A 22,835-nucleotide genomic window follows, 5' to 3' on the forward strand; every position below is an offset into this window, starting at 1 on the left:
TTCACCTCAGGCTTTCGGACGCGGTTACATGGCTAACCACGAAAGGGAAACAGCTGTCCAAAAACGCGCTGCATCAGTTGCAGAGTCGGATTTTTGACCGCGTTCCAGCTGTGCACAGCTTGCGGGGCCTGTGTTTTATCAACAGGAAAGCACTTCCCGCATGACACAATGCAAAACAAACAAGGCGCAGAACTGTTCTCTTGTTTTGTCGGCGCCTTTGAAATTCACGCTGGCAAGCCTGGCTAGGCCCCCCCCCTCCTCCCTACCGGAACACGGTCATGCTTGCAAATGTGACAACCCGGCACAGCGAAATAACTTTTTGGACTGGCCCTCGAGAGGAGTAGAGCTAGCGAGCACACCCTCGCCCAAATCGGGTTTCACTTCCTGCAGGCCCTCCGGTACTCGGGGTATTCGGAGAGACCTCGCAAGCAACTCACTTTATCGTGACTTCACCTTGTCATTTGTCATTACTTGGCGTGCGTTCGACAACCGCGTTGGGTTTTTTGAACCTCTTTGTTTTCGAGCTATAGCGTAGAGCACGTTTGAAGAGCCACCTTGCCAATATTTTTTTAACCTTGTATTAGCAGCGCTTCTACGAGTAGATTTTCCAACGCCAATCATCAGCTGATACGCCGCTGAAAGGAAGATGCCGCATCCTACGCAGACGTCTCCCCCGCACAAGGCGGCGAGTCCACAAACTAAGGGACTGAAGAGATCCGCCTCAGCAGAAAGCGAACACAAACCCGAGAAGAAAACGAAGAAGGCTGCCACGCTTCCAGAAACCAGCCGCATGCATCGTGGCGAACAGGAATGGATAAAGAACGGCTGCGTAGATGAGCGTCGAGTTCGTCTGGTGACAGAGGGAATCCGAGAACCCAAGGCCGACGGAAAGGTCGTGATATGCTATCTCCAACGTGATCTTCGTGTTCAAGAAAACTGGGCGCTTCTCTTGGCACAGGTGAGACGGAGTGACCACCATGTGTTGGTCTTTCAGTGACAGTCCTGACTGATTGCTATACACCTGGATTAGAAACGAAATCTTTTTTAGTGCCTGGTTGCTCGGTGTGCACGAATATAATGGAACATGCTACGACGCACCACCTGTCGATATTTGTTGTGCCGGAATGGCTTCGACACCCAAGATGGTGCATAACTTTTGGCTGCAAGCTCTAAGCAGATGTCACAGCTCTCCGTGTCCTCGCAAGACAGGCGACGTCGCGTGGTTGCCATATTACTCATGTGCATTACGCTGTTCACTTTGTTGCACCACTCAGGAAGCGGCTCGAGCACTGAATAAGCCCCTCGTAGTGATTCACCTTCTCGTTCCCGGCCTAGCATTCCAACCGACGCGGCGCCATCTGTCCTTTTTTATTGGGGGAGCCCGAGAGGTTGAAGCCGAGTTGAAGTCCTTGAACATCGGATTTGAATTGCCCATAGTTGCCAAGAAAGACCCCAAAGGCAGACTCGATGAGGCTAATAAGAAAATCGAAGAGGTGTTTGCTGCACTGCAGCCAGCCTTGGCTGTTTGTGACTTCAACCCCCTCAGGTATAGACTGCTGAATATATATATATATATATATATACGTATCTGTAAGTGCATGTAGTACAAAAAAGGCGAGAACAACATCCACGCGGACGGCCAGGTAGTTGAAACAACAACGAAAGAGGCTGTGGATTGTTCCGGACTTTTCTTCTGCCGTCATTCTGCCCCGCTGTATTGATCATTTGCTTTGGATGTGACGTGGTGTCTGTCATTTGCAGACTGCCGACACAGATCGTCGAAGCCCTAGCGAGAGTGTATGGGAAAGGCCTCTCGCCACTTTACCAGGTGGACACACATGCAGTGGTTCCCTGCTGGGTTGCTTCGAACAAGGCAGAGGTAGGTCTGCTTTTATTTACCACTTCTCCTGTCGAGATTTGCACGTTTGATTTCCAATCTGGAAGCGAATACCTTTGCTCCGTATTGGTTTATATGTAGTTGTGGAGGAAAAGACTGGGAACTGGCTATACCCCTGTCGAGTGGTTGTGTTGTTCTAACAGACATCAGCCCGCACAATGCGACCAAAACTCCAGGCGATGCTGAAGGAATTTGCAGTGCCTTTCCCCAAGGTTGAACCGCATCCGGTTCCGTGGACATCCAAGCAATTGTTTCCCTTGGATGAGGACAGAGTCCTCTCAGCAGTGAAGCCAGATCCCCCAGAGCCTCTGGACTCCTGGAAACCAGGAACGAAGGCTGCGCTCAGGTTGCTTCAGTCTTTCGCAACTCCTCAGAATATTGCGAAATACGGCAAAGCACGGAACGATCCGTTGGCCGACTGTCAAAGTGATTTATCCCCGTATATTCACTTCGGACACATTGCTGTGCAACGCTGTTTGATGGAAGTTTCGAAGCTGAAGGATACGACAGGCGATAGGGCGGTACATGAAGGCGTCAGGGCCTTCATTGATGAAGTTGTTGTGAGAAGTCAGCTCTCAGACAACTTTGTTTTCTTTAATCCGCACTATGACGACATCAAAGGTGCACCGGACTGGGCAAAACAGACGTTGGAGAAGCACGCGAAAGACAAACGTGAACCTCAATATGAGTTTACGGCGCTTGAAGAAGGGAAGACTTACGACTCACTGTGGAATGCTGCGCAACTGCAACTCGTACGTGACGGCAAAATGCATGGATACCTGAGAATGTACTGGGCAAAAAAGCTGCTGGAATGGACGAAATCGCCTCAAGAAGCATTGAAAACAGCCATCGCTTTGAATGACAAGTATCACTTGGACGGCACAGACCCCAACGGTGTGACAGGTTGCATGTGGAGTATCGGCGGCGTCCACGATCAGGGTTTTAAGGAGCGACCGGTCTTCGGCAAAATTAGATACATGAATTACCCGGGTTGCGAGCGCAAATTCGACGTTAAAGCATTTGTTCGCAAGTTCCCGGGCGCAGCAGAGAATGCAGTTAACGCAGCGAAGCAGGGACTGATTCCTTTCAGCGGTAAAATGAAGAAGGAACTCCAGGAAATACCAAAGGGACGGGACTCAGAACAAGCAACGGCTACCATGATGAAGAAGATAGAGCAGCATAAGGCGCAAAATACAAACGCAGGTCCATCATCGAGCAAGGAGACGAAGACGGACGAGCCAAAGAAACGCCAGAGAAAAGGAAGCGTGGATGAGCGGGCCCCCGCAAAATCTGGTGCTGCCAAGGAAGAAGCGGAAGTTGAAGCTGAGGAAGGTAAGGGACTCAGAAGCCAAATACTGAGCACTGGTAGAGGCTTCAGAATGCGTTGTCGTCATAGCGGTGATGTGTGGGGTAATAACTCAGCGGCACACGTTGTCATTCAGCACTGTGCAAATACCAGCTTTCTGAGAGGCAGCTGCACTGCGTCAAGTGGTACCATCCGGCCAGGGCTGGGGCACACACACACGACGCCACGTAAACAGTTCATCTGCGTGGTCACCGCAGCAGGACCTCCTGTGTTTTCTCTTCCTTCTCTCAGAGGCCGGTAGCGACGAATAAGCCAAAAGAAACACTTGCCGTCGCCGTTCCATATCAAAAATTCGATCTGCAGGGGTATCTTCTTCGCATTAAGTCGGCTGACGCAAAAACGGGCGTGAAAGGGGAGTTCGCGAAGCTCTCAGAGGGGACCGTATCCAAGCAGAGCGACTTGAAGGCCGGTTGTCATTCCTTTTTATGGACAGACTTAATCTGTGAGTGCGGCTCCGGGTGAATGCAAACAGAGGAACACGTGAACAGTACTTTGTTCAGCGGTGCCCTGTCGCTGAGCCCCTCAGATGTTGTCGACGTGAGTGATTTTTTTCCCTCCCTAACCATTAAATCTTGCGTATAGTGAAAGAAACCTGTGAAGGTAGCAACTCCGTGCGGGCGAAAGCATGCCCGTGTTCATAGAGGTGCAAATAAATGTATGAAACAGCTACTGGACGGAATTCTGAGCTCCATTCTTTCCTGGTGTCGTTCGAACCGTCCTGCGATGTGACGACACGGCTGACCGAGGAGTTTATTTCCGTACACTCCCGTTCAGGATAAGCAGTATCTGAGTACAGCTTCTGAGCGTGTGGTCCAAACAAGAGAAAAGTAGCGGAGACATGCCAGAGGAGCTGGTCTGCCATACACTGTACGCCTTCTGTGATCGCGGAAGTAGTAAGCTAAATGCACGTGACCAGTATGGTGACAGTGAATCAAGATGACTGAAAGTGTTTCAACCTCATGCATAGCTGGTCGTGTTCCCGGATCTTAGCCACATATGAGGACCATAAACAATCAAAGAATGCTTCTGTCTTTGACCCAACCATTAGCCTCCCAGGAAGAATGACCAGCATTAACTGAATTCCCAAGTTTGGGTATAGTGACATGCCTGTTTTCTCCGTGAAGCTGCTACCACGCACCTCTCCAGGAATGGAAAGCTCCGCACAGAAAGACCAGGGGCGATACATGTCTGGAAAAAAGTTGGAAAATGAAGAAGGCGTTTGCTTTTTGACTTCGCTAGTGAGAAAATGATCGGACCGAGCGCTGCCGCGATCAACGCAGTATTACGTATATTAATATCTTTAGCAAAAATATTTCGTAAGCCTCCCATTTGAAGCGCCACCCCTGAAACAGTATGGGGGTTGATGCTCCACAGGAATAGTTTCCTGGAGCTACTACAGAAACTCATCACTTACTGACTGTGATCTCATCAGCTGAAGATTGGCAACGTTTCCATTTAAACAGGTGGTGCTAGCACTCATGAAAGCCCTACTCTTATTGTTCCGCTGTTAGCCTCGTACTTGTCCCACAATGAAAACGCTTCAAAGTGCGTGATACAGCACGATGAGACTAAGCTAGGGCTTCCGAAAACAAGGCAGTGCGCCGGATAGACGGACTTTTCCCCGCCCTTACGGCTCTACTACTTATCTTGAAGGCTGTTGGGAATACAAACGTTTTGTACAAATTCCTGATGAACGGTAACCAAGCAACCCCACAGCCTGCTGTTACCTACCTAAGATGAGCCCCTGGACGCTGGAAAATTTACTTGGGCCCCGGAAAAAGTATGTGCTCACAAGGCGGATGAAGGCACAAAGTGTGTGGAACTGAGAGATCAGGGCTGCGGCACGCAGTGTGCCTTTCCTTTTACCGTAACACGTGCAAACGTGCGTTGCTCTTTCTTTGGGAAACTGTTGACTCTGGCACAGTTCCTTGACAAGCTTCACCATAGATCAGACAACGAAACATACCCGATCACGAAAAGCCGAAGTCCGGAGCCTATACCCATGCCCTCGCGAAAAAGGTCGACACTGTTCTTGAAACCCACACGGCTTCCCTCGCAGAGAAGCCCCCTAAAAGGCGAAAAGGGCGTCTGATTTTCATTCGTTTCCGGCAGATACAACCCCCCAACTCGCAACGGGACCAATCACACCTTCATTGCGCGGCTGGGACGTCAGTTACCTTCCGTCTTTTCTGCTTCATAGCAGCCACGAACAGAGAAGGCGAAGGAATTTTTGTCTCGCAGACCAGTGGAGCCCTTCGCCCGGCAAAAACCAGCCCGGCACCGGTCAACGAGTCCGAGGACAAATCGTTAACATCGCCAAACACCTGTGCCCGCGCCTCACCCGCTCCACTGTCAACACCTGCACTGGCGGCGGTGAACGCCGCACAAATCTTTCCAGTTGCTGGTTCCTGTGCGACAGGTGACCCATCGATCTGCTTCGCCTCTGGCGTATCAAAAAAGCCTGCTGAAGGACTGTCTGTTCCTCTCGGCTCTCCGTCTGCGCCCGCTGCAGCTTTTGCGGTGGAAGCTTCAGCCCCACAGCACGCAGACGTTCTCCGGAGACTAGATGTCTCCTCTCGTCGAGAGGCCAGCCGGGAGATGCGTTGCTGGGAGAGAGATCGATCTTCTGGCTGCCGCGCTCCGCTCCATTTGGATTCGCTCCTGTTCCCCGTCCTGAGCCGCTCTCGATGCGGGTCTTTCGTTGTCGGCGGGGTCTTTCCACCACACGGCAATGTCCGTCTGGCCTTCTCTGACGCCGGGAGACAGTCCTCAGTTGGACTCCTTGAACCCGTTCGCTTCTCTCCCACGGAAACTGCTCGCAAGATACAAGGGCTAGCTACGCTCCTGGCGCTGGGCAAAGCTCGCGAACGCGCTTCACGCTTCGCCTCAGCCTCTCCTAGACGTCGCAGAGACGACCGGGAACCTCGACCCCCCTCGGACGGAGCCGAGGAGCGCGGCCAACGAGGCGATTGAGGCTGTGCACAGGCCGGCACGGACGGAGACGCTGACGGAGTCGCATGCACCCCTTGAGCCTTTTTTCGAGTGAGGGAAGGAATTCGGGAGGGTCGGACCGAGCGGGAACAACTTTGCCACTTCGCGGTCTCGAGAGGCAGACGTTCGCAGGAAGGCCCGGAGGGTGACTTGGGCGGTAGCAACGGAGACTGTGGACCTTTCGCACCTTGCGTGTCTTCACCGGTTTCTTCTTCGCCCTCACTGGAAGGCAAAAACGCCGTTTCGCCCCACGAGTCTGGCGTGGCTTTCTGGCTCTGCACGTCTGCGTGGTCTTTCTGCTCTTCCGGCTCCCTCTCCCGCTTGGCGCGTCCCGGTAGCGGCGCCTCACCTTTTTCGTTCTCTCCTCCCCGTTGTCGGTCGTTGTCTCGCCGTGGGGGCACCGTCCGCGCAGCGTGCGATGGCGCCGCGTCACGTCGGCGTCCCGACGGACACACGCTCGGCGCGCGCGTCACTCTCGCCACGACGGAGTCTCTCTCCCTCTCTCCCTCTAGCCTGTCCGACGCAGCGAACGCGCCGCAGGCTGCTGGAGAGCTGGCTGCATGCAGGCGCATCCCGGCGGCCGAGGAGGACGGCAGGCGACGACCGGAGGTGCCAAGAGGCTCACTCGAACTGCTCAGTGCAGCCCGCAGCAAAGCACCTCGCTCTGAGACGATGTCAGCCTAAGCAACCACCCAAAGACGAGACAGGTCTTCTGCCGCACAATGAGACAGCCACCAAAACACCACGACTTCGCATCCCAGCCCGCGCCAGCGGACTCTTACATTCACAGGGGGGCGACTCCTTTTCTGCTGGACATACGAAGCGGTGTAAGTGATAGACGCGCACCTACTTTCCAGCAGTTTCGCCGAACCACGGACGCGCGGGCACACCGGTCTACACAGAGCAACTCTTAAAGACAAGGATCTGCACATGCAGACGTGCATTCCTCCACGGGAAAACCACGATTCTACAGATGCATTGGGCGATACCGTTCCAAAAAGTCACAAGGGGGTGTCTTAGCCTGGCAACTCGAACGATAAATTGGTACGTCTCCTACGTTAGTTCCACTCTCTGCAACCACGGGACGGAATCGTCGAACGTGTATTGGAACAGAGTTGCAGCCTGCCTTCGCCTTGCCGATGCGGACACCAGTTGTCGCGCCCTTTCCCCCAGACTAGAGCAACCGACCTGTTGGCTGCTAGCGTCTGTCTTTTGTGAGAGTCTTCTCGTCCGCGTAAGTGGATGAACGCCGTTTACGGGACGTGTGCATAATACTCGACTCTTTGCATTCTCAAAAGCCTCTTGCGGAAGAAGAGGACTCTGCGTGGTTTCTGCTCGTGTCTTTTTATGCAAGATGGACCGTTTTTCGCAACTTACTTCGCTCCGCGTTGGCTGTCGATGACCAGGTTTGGGAATGCGACTCTCCTGGTTCTCAGCAACCGACGGGGCCACATCCCGCGCTGTATTCGCAGCTCTCGCCTTTGATGAGGCACGTGTGCACCCCGTCTGTTGCGTTTCTTCTTTGGCTTTTCCCCCTCTTGTCGCCAGCCCAGACGCCTCGGCGCCAGCTGCTGGCCTCAGAGCTGCGTCTTCCTGTTTTTCTACAAAGGCCTTCCTCTCAGCGCTCCGTTCCCACCCGGCGCTGCCTCGAAGTGAGGAAGTCGGGAACGTCAGACGCGGCGACCTCGGAGAAGCGTGTCCTGGGAGGACTCTCTCCTCGCCCTCAAAGTCGAGTTCTTCGCGGCCTCTTGGACGCTTCTCGAGTGCTTCCGCACCCCAAGTCGATGTAGCCTGTCCTGAGGCTCTGGACGACACAGCCGAGGGGAGGGAAAGTTGCCTTTCGTCTTTCCTCTCTTTTCTTGCTTTCGTCTCTTGCGAACTCGTGGTTCTCCGACCCTCGGCGCTCTGGCTACTCGCCAGCTCGCAGCAGCGGAAAGACGCAGAAAACGCACCCGAAGAGGCCGGAGACGTCGAGGGCGACGAGAGGCCAGGCGAGAGAGACAACGTGGAAGAGGAAGGAAGAGAGTGCGACGGCGAAGAGGCGCGCGGCTTCTGAGACTCCTGGGAAGGCGGCATCTGCCCCTGGCCACCGGAGGCTTCACGCTCCGGGCCCTCGGGGGACAGCTCGACTGCGGGCGGTGCCTCTCTTGCAGAGAACAGAGAAAACTCAGTTTCATCGCTGGCTGGGGCCACTCCGGAGGACTCGAAGAGGAGCTCGGCCGAGCGATACGCGTCGGAAGGCGCACGCGAAGCTCTCCCTTCGCGCCGCTCTGCCTCTGTCTTTACTCGCTCTCTCCTCTCTCGCCATCGCTTTCGAATCAGCCAGCGGCGAGTCGCTCGTTGCAGTTTGTGCAGTTGGAGAAAGAAGAAATGCTTGCCACGGCGATTTCGGAAACCCCACCAGTGACGCTGGATCGCCACTGCGGCGGCATGCTGCGCCTTCAGTGTTCTGCGAGTCAGGAGGCCTCGCCAGACGCTCTGCAGGACGACGGCGGCTTCCTCGCGCCTTTGCATGACCTTCTCTTCTTCCCTTTGGAGATGTTTCTCCTCTCGCAACCGCCGAGCGGTGTCGCGCGCGAGGCAGCCGCGGAAGAAGGCCTGAGAAAAAACCAGAGAAAACGAGCCGAAACGGAGACGCTGAAGAAGAATCGCCTCTCGCCGAGAGGCCGTACGTCGGCCTCGGAAAAGCTTCCAGTGAAAAAACCGACTCGTCCTATGTCTCGTCCGTTTTCGGGAGAAACGCCCGAGCCCAGTGTACCCCTTGCGTGCGCACTTCAAAGGACACTTTAAGTCTGTCTCTTCTTCCCCGCCTCTCTCCTCACCGCAAGTCTCGTCGCCGCCACAGCTCTCGCGTTCAGCTTCTTCTCGCGGGCGCCAGCTGCCGCCCGGAACGCCGCGACGAGCCCAGAGACGGCGGCCGAAATTTCCTGGCGAGGGTGAAGAGAACGGAGAACGCGAACGGCGCAGCAGACCGCCACGTGGGAAGCTGAAGGAGAAGGAAGAGAGCAAAAACGAATTAGGCACGACGCTAACAAAGCGCGATGCATTGTCCGAAAGACCAAGGATGTCAACTCTGGACCGGCAAACGCTCTGTCCCACACCTAATTAGTAGACGGTGGCGCTTGGAAATCTCAGGTATCTTTCCCAGTCGTTGGAGTTAGTAAGCGCGAGAGTGACTCAGCACACAGCATGCACGCACGTGGATGTATACACACACATAAACATATATTTATATATATGTATATATATGTATATGTGTATATATATGTTTATTGCATGACCATGCATACATATGCATAAAGGACGTAACTGCATATATATATATATATATATATATATGTATCTGTATGGATATGGGGATGTGTGGTAGTTCGCTTGAAAGGTCCTTCCTTGTAGGTCGGTGGCCCGTCCGTGTGCCCTTTAGAGTCGCTGTTTCTCTCGCGTTGCTTCCGAGTGTACCGACCTCTTTTCTTCGCGAAGGAGAGGCGCAACCGGGCCCCGATCCGCACGTGTCTGAGGAGTCGCCGGCGTTTCCTCCGGGCGTTCGCAGTCAGTACCGCCGTCACGAGGTCCAGCGAATACGCATCCAGCGCGCAGAGGGCGTCGGAACTGTTCGCCAGTTGGTCTTCTCCGTCGGGGACAGGCCGCGCACTCGTTGCAGGCGACTCCTCGCCGGACGGAAGGGAGCGCTTCGACACCTTTTTGCGCAGCAACTCGTCGACGGTGTCGAGACACCCGAGGCGAAAGAAGACGCGAGAAGACCCCAAACGGTAGGCGCCTGACGGAGGAACCCAGACCGAGAGGAGGAAAACGCGTGGAACAAGGAGTGGAAGGACAAGGAGTGGACGGACAATGAGTGCAAAGGGACGAGGAATCAGAAGCGGAAGGCAAAGCGACATCAATCGGCAACACCGCTTGTCCATGGACAGGGGAAAGTGTGCAAAGAACGCGCGCCTGTTTGACGCTAGAGCCGGCGAACGAAGGAGAGACACAAGACACTTCTTTGGCTCGGCTGGCGCGCACCTGAAGGAAGGCGCAGAGCTTCAAGGACGAGAGAGGCGAAATCTCGGGGAGTCAGCTGCACGACGCAGGGAAACCAAGCCACAGAGAGCGGAGACCTCTGAGAGAGCACCACGCGGGGCGCGAAAAGGAAGCAAAACGCAGGGGCTCGCGACGCAAAGGTGGACACCAGAAACCGCAAGACGCCGCGAGAGAATACGGGGAAAACGGAGCAAGGGAAAAACAGCAGAGGGAAGGCAAATGGCCCGACGGGACAGAGAAGGCACGAGACACACGAGTTCACACCGGGAAAGTGTAAAAACCGACACAGAGAAGAAAGTGGGGCACCGCGACAAAGGGAAGCGAAAAAAACAGCTACAGGCACACTTTTGTCTCTTTCTATCGGGATGCATGCACCACACACGGCTACTCGGAGCCACTCGAGTGTTTCGGCCCTTTCCAGCGCCCTACCGCCTCGCGTAACTCCCTTGGGAGCCGCGCTTCGTAACGACGCCACAAATCCGCGTACGGGAGGCGACATGGGAAGCCGTCTGCCATCACGTGGAGAAGATCGGTCATTCCGCTGAAGACACAAAAGAGAATCTCGAGATATGGGCAACAACCCCGTCCTTGTCCGCTTTCTCTCCTTTCGTTAAAACCCGCGCATATTTCACCCCTTTTGCGCTTCGTCGCCTCCTCTCTCCTCTTCCTAGCCGTTGCTGCCGCCGTGGTCCCCTCTCTGCGATCTGTTCCCGCTGGCTTTTTCCCTCTCGCCCTCTGTCCCTCCCTTCCTCTGTGTCCGAGACGCCGTTCCGATCTCGCTTTTCCGTCTCTTCAGAGTGCCCAGCTGCGGCCCACCTTGGCGGCGAGCCTCCTGTAGAAGCCTCGTGATCGAGAAGGGAAAGCCAAAAGGCCAAAGATCTCGTGATGTCTTTGCCATTTGATCTAAATCGCTTAATGCTCGTCAAGTTCCTTTTGTATCCGAAAAGGGGGGACACGTTTAGGCTCACCTGCATCGCAACTGAGTATGGACGTATGGTTCTTCGAAGACTCCGGGCTGCTGTCGCCGGTTCGGTTTGACGCAGCGAATGAAGTGACACGGCTGCAGAAGGCAAACAGGGTGGGCAACACACGCCACGCAGCACAGAAGAAAGCACGGACGCGTAGGCCTGAAGTGCTTCGTGGAAGTTCAAGAGCTTTTCGCGGATGCACTTTTTGAATTCAAGAGCATGGATCCTGCCGGGCGGTTTTGACGAGAAGCACCTGAAATTAGCTAGAAGAAATTCGCACTAAACGTGTCGGAAAGCGCGCAGAGAGAACAGAAACGCGAAAACGAGACCCGCCGCCTGGGGATACTGTCCGACAGCTGTATGCACACAGTCATCACACCTTTGAACCGTTTTCTGCGCTAACGTCTGCATCCACCTCTCTGCGCACTGGAAGACCTCCGCTTCTCTGCGGGTCTTCATCCCCCGCCCTGTCTGTCGAGTCCAATGTTGGCGGTAAGGGCTCTTGTCGAGTCCGTCAGGAGAGGCAACAGAGTGAGCGAGCGCGTAAACGAGTCTCCCGCCGTGTAAAAAGTGCATCAAGTCGAGTGGTGTCCAGCGTGCATTTGGCAAACGGAAACGCGACGCTGTCCCAAAAAGCGGGTTGCGGGAGCAAAAAAAATCCACCTCGGTTTGGCTCGAGAAACCGACTCACTGTCTCTTGCAGGGCTTTGACGACTTGCTGCAGCTGCGCGGCAAAGTGAACGCTCACGGTGCCTCGCCGGCCCACACACCCGCCAGCCCCGTGCCCGCCTGGAGCCTTCGCATGCACCGCAGCCAGGCGCGTGTACGCTGAGAGACACGAAACGAAAAGCGACAGACCAGACAGACAGGGCACTTTCGTGGGAAAACAAATGTGTGTCGTCCCCGAGGCGCCTCTGCCCCGCTCCGCGTGAAGGGGAAACACTCCCATGTCGGTCCCGCGACCGGCCTTCATGTGGAACAGACAGCACAGCACAGATCGACGCTCTGTCTCTTTTGCTTCTTCGATTCCCTTCTCTTCTCTGCTGCCTTTCTATCCTGTCTCTCGCCTCACTGGTGCATGCGTGGAAGAGGCGCTCCAGTTCGTCGGAGGTCGCGTCGCGGTTGGATCGGCAGAAGTCTCGCGCGTCGTAGGTCACGTCGCATGCAAAGTGGGAAACTGTGAACTGCAGGCATCCTTCTCGAGGTTGAGCAGCCGTCTCTGCATGCGGAAAGCCAGACGCACGAGGAGAAGCAAGGAAGCATGCAGGATGACGAATCGGGGAAGCGCAGGGTTTTCCCTGGGAGAACATCTGCGGCAGAGAGCACGGGGGACGGCGGAAGATCCCCCTCGAACGAAGACGGGACCGACCAGCTTCGACAGGCAGCCAGAGCTGAAAAGGACGGACGCAGGAAGCGTCTCGGACGGCGAAAAGAAAACCGGATGGAGCGAATCCCAGGAGAAAGAAAGCGGGGTCGGCGACATCCCGAGCGGAACACGGCAGAGAACCAGGGAAAGAAAAAACACAGATTCCCCCGTTCCATGACTCGCTTCCAAACTCACTTGTGCCGCGAATGAAGCTCTCAGCGCCTTTGCTCTTCATCTCTGCCAGGAGCTGCACAAAAAACCCCAGGGCGGATCACCAGAGAAAGGCGCGACTTTGAACGGCAAAGAAAACCGGAGTGATGGCACACGACGCCACACACAAAAGCTGGGGAGTCGCGCATGCTTTCCCTTCTCTTCTGTCCAGAAGAACCCTTCCTGTTCTCTTTTAACGGCTCGCGACTGTGAAGTTCTTTCGGCCTCGCTCGGCGCTGCCGGTGGGTATCGGCCCGCGCCGAAAAAGGTCTGGTGTAGGCACCCCGCGCCGAAAAAGGTCTGGTGTAGGCACCCCGCGCCGAAAAAGGTCTGGTGTAGGCACCCCGCGCCGAAAAAGGTCTGGTGTAGGCACCCCGCGCGGAGGTGAACACTCTTTCTTGAAGCAGATGACCAAGACCACAGAGAGGCGTTCAAAGACTGCCGTGTGCCCCAGAAAAACAGGGCGGGGATTAAAACCGAAGAACCGCGCAGCGTACCCGATTGCAGAACAGGACGTCGCGGTCCCCTTTGGCGGGGAGTCGGCCTGCTTCTTCGAGGATTCCAAAAACGCCCGCCGTCTTCACCAGCGAGGCGACGGGGGCGACGGAGAATTTCTTCGCCTTCTGAGGGGCTTCGCCTCGCTCGTCCTCAGGAAGGAGACACCGCAAGTCCCCAGTGAGGGCCGAGCCGGCCAGCAGCGTGCAGAGCACACTGCTTGTCTGAGTCAGCTTCTCGCCGTTGCTCAGCGCGCCCTGAACTCCACAAAGATCCGAAACTTTGACGGGGCGGCGGCCCTCCAGGAGAGGCGGCGTGGCAGCCACAGAAGAAGGAAAAGAAGAAGGAAAAGAAGGAAGAGAGGGCGAGACTGAGCAGGCTGCAGCGGAGCGGAGAGATGGAAAGGATACGCGCGAAGAGACACGCGAGGCAGAGAAAGGAGAGGCCGCAGCGGGCGAAGAGGCGGGAAGGGGAGACGCCAGAGGTAACGAAAAGGGAAAGGCGGAACAGTTCTTCTCCGTGAAAATCCCTTCTTGCGTGTACAGCACATGCTCATTGAGAATCAACTGCTGAAGAAGGAAACAATGGAGCCGTTCGTTCGCGTAGTTGATGCACAGCTGCTCCAAGCGGTTGTTGCTATGGTTTCTCTGCCACAAAAACAGAATTCAGAAAATCAAGTGGGAACGACGCACTTATCAAACAAGAGAATGGGCCTTTCCAAGGAGGGGAGAAGAGCAGAAAACCCGCGACAAAAAGCCCGAAGAACGCACGAACGACTTGCCGCCACCACGAGAAGTGGAGCCAAGATTCCGACGGAAGGAGGAGCTCTTTTTGGCAGGCAACAAGAATGCGAATCGCTTCTATTGACAAATGCGAGGCACCAAACGAACAAAGAGCCGAAACGCTGCCACGTTCGACGCATGACGCCCAGACCTGGCTGCTCCTGTGACTGTGCATTTGAGGTGATACCCGGTGATGCACGATGCATGGTGGCGGCGAAATACCAGTCAACATGCGCAGTTCAGGTTTTCCGTGAAATCTGTGTGGAAAAGGCTCGACGTGACCATCGCGGGTCTGTTGACTCGATTTCCACGACGTAAACGCGTCGAACGCGCATCTATATCACCATCGGAGCTCTCGACACCCAGGATACAGTCCCCACAGCCGGTGCTCCGAGGAGGCGAACTCGCTGGGACATGGCGAATTGCAGCAAAGACAGACGGAGGCGCGCGCGCACACGCAGAGAGCGAGGGGAGAAAGCACGCGGAAACACGCAGAAGCGCAGCTACCTTTGCGCTCTCTCGCCGCCACCCTGACGCCCCGAAACTCTCACCAGATCCTCGAAGCCGAAAATGTCGAGAATACCAATGGTGCGCGTTCCGTTTCCCGAAGCGGCGCCTGCCGATGTTCAAAGAGCGAAGCAGACGAAGCGAAGGACATTTCAGGAGAGAAACACGAAAAGGGACCGCACCGACCCCCCGGCGAGTTGTTCACCGGCGTATGGCGATGCACAGACAAAGACCCGCCAAGCGTCATGCCGCAAAATGCCGCCCCGACCACCTCAAAACACCTCATATTATCACAGATATAATCGTCCACACATATATATGTCAGTGCAACTGCACGCCTGCGTAGAGTAGCATTGTGCACGCCTCGCTATTGACGTGTTTTGGTACAAGCACATATTTGGATAGAAAAAGGCAAAAGGAAGATGCAAGCGCTTGGACTCCCCCCCCCCCCCCCCCGCATTCGTTGCTGTTTCCCGGGGGTCGTTGCGTTTCCGCACACCTGGAGAAGAGTCCTGAGAGCTTGAGGCCGAGCGCTGAAGCCCCGCGTTGATTCTCGCGACGACGGCGTCGAAGGCTCGGCTGTAGAGAGTCTGAAGAAAAGCGAGAGGCAGGCGAGTCAGAAGAATGGAGGCGCGAAATCTCGGACAGAAGGGCCGCGACACCGAGAAGAATCGGCCGCTACGCAGCGACAAAACATCCTGCACTCGACTTCGCACCTTGCATGCAGCATCTCGCGCCGCCTGTGCACCTTCCAGATCGAAGAAGGACCGCGTCTCCCGCACAGAGCGCGAGACGAGGGCGAGACGGAGCATTTCTTCCCCCTCAACTCCGGAAGGCAGGCCTGCAACAAGCGCACACCGACCCAAGAACGACTCCACTCGTCCAGCAACGTACCCACTGTCTCCCTCTAGCGCTACACAAAAAACGTAAGCACTTATCTTCATATATAAAAGTATATATATATATATATGTATATATATGTATATATGTATATGTATATATATATGTCTATACCGGCTTTGACCGGGGTCCTACCCGAACTCGAAGGATGCTGGGAAACCGACCCCTTTCGACTATACAGAAACAGATATACACATGCACATATACAAATGTATGTGAATGCATGTGGTAACTCTTAACTATATACGTGTATATATTACATATGACTGTATGCCCGTGTGTGCACGTGTGTGCGTGCATTCAAGGTCCATGTGCATGCGGAAATTACAGGTCGCGATAACGGAGAGTGTTCATCTCGGTCGGAAGCATCAAGGCAAGATTTTGAGTTCTTCGATGTGTCCGGCGTGGAGTCGTTGCTGTCTGAGGCTTCCTGCACTCACCGAGGAGCCTCGCCGCGACTCTGATGTTTTCACGGGAGGACGGGGTGACGCGCACGCCGGTCGCGAGAGACGCTTCCTTCTGGTCGCACGACTGTTCCCTTTCTGCGTTCGGCCTCTCTCCCTCGGAGGCAGCAGCCGACAGCTTGCTTCTCTTGCAGCGCTCGTCCTGCTCCGTAAACGTGACGTTACCGAGATGAAGAATTGCAGCCAACAGCCTGAAAAAAACAAGACACGAGGAACAGGTCTCGACGATTACACATCCTGACCCAAAAGGGAAGACTAACCTCTTCTCTAGCAACATCTCTATATGTGGATATATATATATATATATATACATATATTGATTGGATAGTGAGATCGGCGAACAAGCGAACAAAGTAGACGCACCGGATCGGAGTTCCTGGAGAGAATGCGGGGCCCCTCCATCCAAGCAGCACGAGTTGCGGAACCAATCCCCACGCATGTGTACATATAAATATATAAACATAAATATATAAACGTATAAATATATATATATATATAAATGTATATAAATGCATAAGGGAATCATTTGGCATGCGGACTCTATACGGCAAAATCTATCGACACAGACGTGTCTGTGTAGTCGACTTGGCTATGGACAGGCTCAGGCAAAGCGCCAAGTGTGTGGTCTGCGGGTTTTGTTCCACTTGGTCGGGAGACGTACTTGAAGATATCGGCGCGTACATTGTCGTCGATCCCGACAGTGTGCATCGCGTCGCTGAAAGAACGGAAAAAGAAGACGCGAACCGTGCCGACCCACAAAGACAAAAACTCATTCTTTCCTTTTGTCACTCCACTCCACACAAATGAACATATATATATATATATGCGTATGTATGTATTTGCATGCAGATGTGAGAAGTGTTTGGGGAAGCGACAGTGGATCTGAGAGGAAGACACGTGGTTTTAGGCCGCTATTTTGGGTGCCAGCGTACGTGATTCTGCGCAGATCCGCCCACGGCGACAGAGGACTCGTTACTGCGTCTTGTCTCGAGTGGGCGTCTGTGCATGAGTCGCCGTGTGCTCTCGGCGCTCCGGTGTTTAGCAGTCGGAAGCGTTCGACGCCTCCGTCGAGGTGAAGAGACCTCAGCAGCGCATGCATCCCTTCTTCTCGCGGGTCTTCTTCCCCGGCGTCCGGCGCCGGCTCCACGCTCGCAGCCACCCGCGCAGCCGCATTGCAGAGCGCATAGAAAATGTGGAAGCCAAATTCGTCTACGGGCATCCGAACCACCTGGAGAGCACAAAGCGAGGCACGCAGAGAGGCCGTGCGCCGGAAAAACGGGGAGAAAAAGAGACGCCGCCAAAGGCACGGAACTTGCAGGAGCTGTCTCCGAGAGTCGACGCGAGAAACCCCACCCGTGGAACCGCCGTCGCACGTTCGCGCGGTCGAACGGCAAATGAAAGCTGCTCGACAGAAAGGTGAGAGGAGAAACCGGCGACGGAGAGCGAAGAGAAAGACTGGACCTACGCGTTCGTTGGCGAGAAGATATGTCAAGACAGACGCACGAGTCAGTTTCCCGCGATCTGTGAAGTGGAGCATGAGCATCTTGCCGAACCGACTGCTGTTCACGTTCAGGACAGTGTGCGCTGTTCGTACACCCAGCACCAAGGCCAAAACGACGCAGATGGGTTCAAGATGGGTTGAAACAGAGGACGGCGAAAAAGCTAAGAAACAGAACCGCCGACCCCACAAACATGCACCAAGAGGTATGCGCAATAATGGCAAAAGAAGTCCGTCTTGAGGTCAGCGTCTCCGCCGCCGTTTTTGTCTTTGTGGACTTTCCGCTTTTGACGCCTCGTGCGTCGATTCTGCTTTCTTTCCGGATCGCACCAGACTGCTGCAGCGAAGTTGCGAGTATCAGGGAAGAAGCAGAGAAGGAACGAGGAAGACGGGGAAAAAGAAAGCGTTTACTGTACGGGGATGAGAGCGAGAAAAAAAAGGACTCGGAAAAGAACAGGAACCTCTTACCATTTCCAAAGGCTTCAAGAACGGGACCGGATTGAAGCAGCCGCGCCTCCAACCCTCTGCGTGGAAAACGTGAAACATAACACTGGGGAAACTTGCAAACGCGGCCACTCAAAACCCCTCACGAGTACATCTACATTTACACTGTCACGCATATAGCCATACACATACGTGTCTCCATACACAATCCATGAGACTCTACATGCACACACAAAGGCGTATTCACATCCATATATATATATATATATATATTCCAGCACGAGCACGAGAACAGAGAGAGAGAGGTGTTCAGGGCGTGTGTCCCCTCGAGGATGGCCTTGGAAGGCTGTTGCGAGGAGCGAATCACCGCTTTCGCCTCTCCCACAAAGGTGAACCCCCCCCCCTGGCGATTCGACGAGGGACACCATGCAGCCTATGCCGCTTACTGGCTGTCCGCGCCGTGGCGTTGATCCGACACGGCGGCGAGGTAGGTCAGCACGTGCTGAGAACGGAGCACAGGCAAGGCCACAGAAGCAGTCCTTTTTTCCTAGAGGACCACTCGCGGTTGCGACACGAAAAAAACGCCGGAAGCTGTCCCGGGAACTCTGTTATGGGCACGCAGACAAAACGCAAATGCTGGAGTCAAGACCCGAGGCCATGTCCCTTCACACTCACTGTGTCTCGCTTCTCGACGACGAGTGGAAAGAAAGGAACGATATATATATATATATATACAGATAGATAGATAGATAGATAGATAGATAGATAGATACACACGTGCGCATATGCAGGGTGACATATATGTACATATATATTCGGCCGTGCATATGTGTAAGTACATTGCAAGGGCTGCTTGGTTTCGAAGACGAATAAGACTGCGCTGCAGACTTCGCAGGTGGATGGCCCCGGTGCAAACCCGTGAGATTGTAGCCGAGAGTTGAAAGGCAAGTTTCGGGTGGCGTCTTTCGGAGAGCGCAGGAAGGACTGCACTTGGGGCCCGGAGGAGCCGTCGGCAAAAGGCGTGGGCACTTGGGGTGAGTACGCCGCGCGACTGCCGGCGAAGCGGGTAGGCACGAAGAGACTCGAGAAGAGACTCGCGTCGTCAGGTGACGCCTCCTTACTTTAGATGTTTCGGTTTTCCCCGCGCCGCTTTCCCCGCTGATCAGGATCGACTGACTCTTCTTGTCTGCAGGGCCAGCGGCGCACACAAGTCACAGGCGCAGAGAAGCACTGAGAGCGTGAGAGACAAGAGGCACTGCAGGCTGTCGAATTCCAGGCGCTCTTCGGGCCGATCGTCTCTGGAATGCCCGTCGCCTGCCGCTCTTCGCCGAGAAGTGAAGCGGCGCAGGCGCTGGACCATTTGACAGCAGCGGATGCCCACACACCAACGCAGCCGTCCGATTCCCGAGAGGCGTCCCCGCGTGAGTCAGCAGAGAACCACGGCGGGGACAGCTGACCCCGACACTGTGCGTCCTGTCTCTCTTGGGGCCCACTCGTCGGCTCGGGAGTCTCCTCTCGGCAGTGTGCATCTGCAGGTTTTCCGGCTTTTCTTCTTCCGAGTTTCGGGGCAGCGCGTCTCTCAAGCACGCCTTGGAGAGGCGAGACAGCGGAAACGGGCGTTCTCGTGCCTGCCCCGCTGAAGCTGTCACAACCAAAATCTTACCCCTGACGAGACGACAGTAGGCGAACTCAGCGAGGGCAAAGGGGTGCGGCACTAGGCGCCTGCTCAGCGCTCGGGAAGCTTCCAGCTCGGGTTTCGCTGCAGGCGCCGCGTGGGCCCCAATGAGCACTGCCCGACTGGACTGGGACGAACAGGCTTCGACTCTGGAGACAGTAGTGTCAGATGAGACTCCGGCGGGGGAGGCTGAGGCCGAAGAACCGAACGCAGAGGCGGCCGTGGCATCTCGCGGCGAGGCAGGACAGGGACAGGAAAACCTGCCGATCCACCGGCGATCATACAAGTTGAAGAAGCGGTAGGGGTTGACAGCAATCAACAGGGTCCCCGTGTACGTCTGGAGAGAAGCGCAGCGCAAATGAAAAGACAACGTTCGGAATGGCGCGAGGAGACCGAATCGCCTTTGTCGTCTTGTCTCCTTCCCCGGGGCGTCCACACACAGGTGAGCCCGTTCTGAGGCTGACGGGACGTCTGCAAAACGCCCTGTGTGTCAGGGGGGAAAGGGTCAAACGGCCCACGAAGAGCGGATGCTCTCACGTAGATTTAGGAGAGACCAAGAACCACGCAGCTTCGACGCGCCGACTTGAGAGTTTTCAGAGCGGAGGATGCGCCCGTATGTGGATAGGCGCACAACGACCGCAAAGTGTGCTACAGTGGGGTCTCTCTTGGAGCAGAGAGGCTTCCGATCCCGAGCGATGCCAGCGACGCAACCTCCACTGACATCACGGGAAAAGTGTGTATTGCACGACACGCTCCTGGCAGTGGGGCAACCTAGTGTACAGGCTTCTGTGGAGAGGAGTTGCTTGCACGTGGAACGAACAGACGCTGGTCAACCGTTTTTTCCCTGCAGAACGGGGGGACGGCCTGGACCAGTTTTAGGGAACCGTGGATATCAGCTCTCCTTGTCCCAAAAAGAAACTCACGTAAATTCTCCTCTGACGCTCTTCGGCGGCGCCCTCCGTCTCGTTTCGGACGGGTGTGAACGCGTGGATGAACCGACACCGGAGATTCGCAACAAGATTCGCCTCGTTGAGGTACTGCAGCTGCAGGAACATCCGGGGAAAAACGCCTTGCTCGTGTCTACGGCCTGCTTCCTCGTTGATAGATTTCGGGAGGCGCACCGAGAAAAAAGGAACTTCTACAGCCAGTGTCCGATGACGGGCCGTCACCCATCCAAAGCAACAAAGGTGAATGAGGTCCGCTCCACAACGGATCGCATGCATACACATGTGTGTGTGTGTGTAAACGATAGGGACTGTTGCATAAGTTGCTCTCTGCTGTACGCCTATCGAAGCCATGCGCATCCCGAACTCAGGAGATCTGTCGCTGTTGCCTGTCTGCCACGTCTAGCAGGAAAAACAGCGGGAAAACCACAGACCCGCGCCGAATCGCCTCTGCCCATCGGCACTTGCGCTCTAGTGCGTGTGATCTACGGAAGTCCTGCGTGGATGTGTTGAACTTTACGAGCGAGGCGTGCCCTAAAAACAGCGCGCGGCACGCCAACAGGACGAGGATGCGCAAAGACGAGTTCTCGCTACCTGAGCATTGTCATCGGCATCTCCGAGACTGTCGTCACGAGGCAGCAGGTCAGACGGTCGAATGTCCGCGATGAGTTCCCCGCTGGACTCGCGTGGACTCGATCCGGCGCAGCTTTTTTCGCTGTCCACATCGCTGCCAGGACCAACTCGAACGCGAACTTGGACAAAACAACCGTGGTTTCTATCCGCCTCGGGTGAGAACGATTCGCCCGTTTTTACGCTGTCTTTCCGTGGTCTGGGATGCACCCCGGCGTAGGGTGTACAGACACCGTGGGCGGGTGCAGAGTGACATGAAATCACCTCCCCCGGATAGAAGACGTGTTGTTCAGATGCATGCAACTGAGAATGAAGGCCGTCGCCTTTGCTCAAGATGCTCAGGCCTTGCTGGCCGTGAGAATTGTCCTCACAGTGCGCCCTCTTCCGACTCGTGGTGTTCCGGTCGAAAGTCGGCGGATTTGGCGTCTCTGTGAAACCGAAAGGCCGAAATGTCGCTCGCGCAAGAGGAGAACCTGCGTGGAAGCCATCTGTTGACAAGGGTGATTCTTTGCAGACTGGCGGACTCGCCCTTGTCTGCCGAGAAGAGAGAGTGAGAAACGGGGAACTGTCCCGATCATCAGACGCTGAGCCGGGGCACACCCGTTCCTTGCCTAAGGCTGCCGTAGAGCAGCGAGGAAAGAGAGAACGAGCATGCACCCAGACGCGCGCCCCGGGGCACCAATGGGCAGAAGGCGGAGCGGCAGCAGGCGGAGCGACAGAGGAGCTCGGACCTGGCAACCGAGCGGCGCATTGAAGATGTGGAGACTGAGGCGGCGGGCGCAGGAGGGGTGAAGATGCAAAGGAACGCATGGAACTCTGGCTTTCAGAGAGTGGAGAAGGTGGTTCAGGTCGATGTCCATGGAGACCAGGAAGAGGGACGCCTCCAGAGACCCGGCGACTCGCAGGCGATTCTCGCTCGGAATGGCCAGATTCCGCAAGCGACGGCCACACGGCTGGGGCAACAGTGACAGAGATAGGAGTGACGGAAGATGTGGAGAAGCGAAACGGAGCCGAGGCCGCTTTCGATGGCGGTTGGCTAGGCTGGATACGTCCGTCTGCAAACTGTTCTGTTTCCGAGTGCCGTGGCCTTGGCCTTCCCAAGGCCGAAGAAGGAGGGAAATTCATCTTTCCACGGCACGGAAAAAACGTACCAGCGACAGATGTGGCAACAAGAGCAAGCGAGCGACACCAGAGAAGGCACTCCGAAGCGAAGAGCGTTCCTGGGGAGGACAAATCACGAGAACGAGATCGCGCCGAAACCCCCGTTCCGGGGTTTCAGATTGCGGGTTCGGCGGACGTCTCGAAAAGGGCGAAGGAGTCTAACAAGAGGAGAAACGACCGGACTTCCTGCATGACCAGAATTCTTCCAGTGTGCATGGAGCACGGGCGCTACTGAAGACGAACAGGAGGACGAAGCCTGCTATGTAGCCGCTGCTTGAGAAAAAACCCGGGTCCCCCGGTTTCACGAAGAACGCTCAATGGTACGCTGTCCTGAAGGCAAGGAGCCTGCCAGAAAGTGGTAGTCGAGCAGAGAGACCGTCGTTTTCATGCCGGAAAAGGAACTGGAGTTTTCTTCAGACAAAACACGTAGCTTCCTCTTGCCTGCTGATCACCCGCTTTTCCCGCCTCCCTCTTTTTCGTGTTGGAGGGCAGTACG

At 55.4% G+C, this 22,835-nt stretch overlaps 2 protein-coding genes across 2 annotated transcripts; one reads left to right on the forward strand and one right to left on the reverse strand.

Moving 5' to 3' along the window:
• Positions 1–646: 646 nt before the first annotated feature.
• NCLIV_044160 (hypothetical protein) lies at positions 647–3,514 on the forward strand (the record flags this gene model as incomplete). Its single annotated transcript, XM_003881335.1, has 5 exons — positions 647–958; positions 1,275–1,546; positions 1,762–1,879; positions 2,041–3,229; positions 3,495–3,514. 5 exons carry the CDS (start codon positions 647–649, stop codon positions 3,512–3,514), a joined length of 1,911 nt encoding a protein of 636 aa, XP_003881384.1.
• Positions 3,515–5,413: 1,899 nt separating this feature from the next.
• NCLIV_044170 (putative myosin head motor domain-containing protein) lies at positions 5,414–21,929 on the reverse strand (the record flags this gene model as incomplete). Its single annotated transcript, XM_003881336.1, has 26 exons — positions 5,414–5,790; positions 6,442–6,934; positions 7,632–8,852; positions 9,077–9,240; positions 9,718–10,032; positions 10,278–10,332; positions 10,725–10,836; positions 11,264–11,355; positions 11,955–12,091; positions 12,336–12,482; positions 12,825–12,876; positions 13,337–13,981; positions 14,668–14,732; positions 15,123–15,213; positions 15,340–15,464; positions 15,964–16,178; positions 16,649–16,702; positions 16,920–17,215; positions 17,453–17,571; positions 17,954–18,009; positions 18,376–18,431; positions 19,051–19,115; positions 19,593–19,941; positions 20,528–20,647; positions 21,143–21,275; positions 21,910–21,929. 26 exons carry the CDS (start codon positions 21,927–21,929, stop codon positions 5,414–5,416), a joined length of 5,574 nt encoding a protein of 1,857 aa, XP_003881385.1.
• Between the last annotated feature and the right edge of the window lie 906 nt (positions 21,930–22,835).

This window comes from Neospora caninum, chromosome IX, assembly GCF_000208865.1.
Source record: "Neospora caninum Liverpool complete genome, chromosome IX".
Taxonomy (NCBI): Eukaryota; Apicomplexa; class Conoidasida; order Eucoccidiorida; family Sarcocystidae; genus Neospora; species Neospora caninum.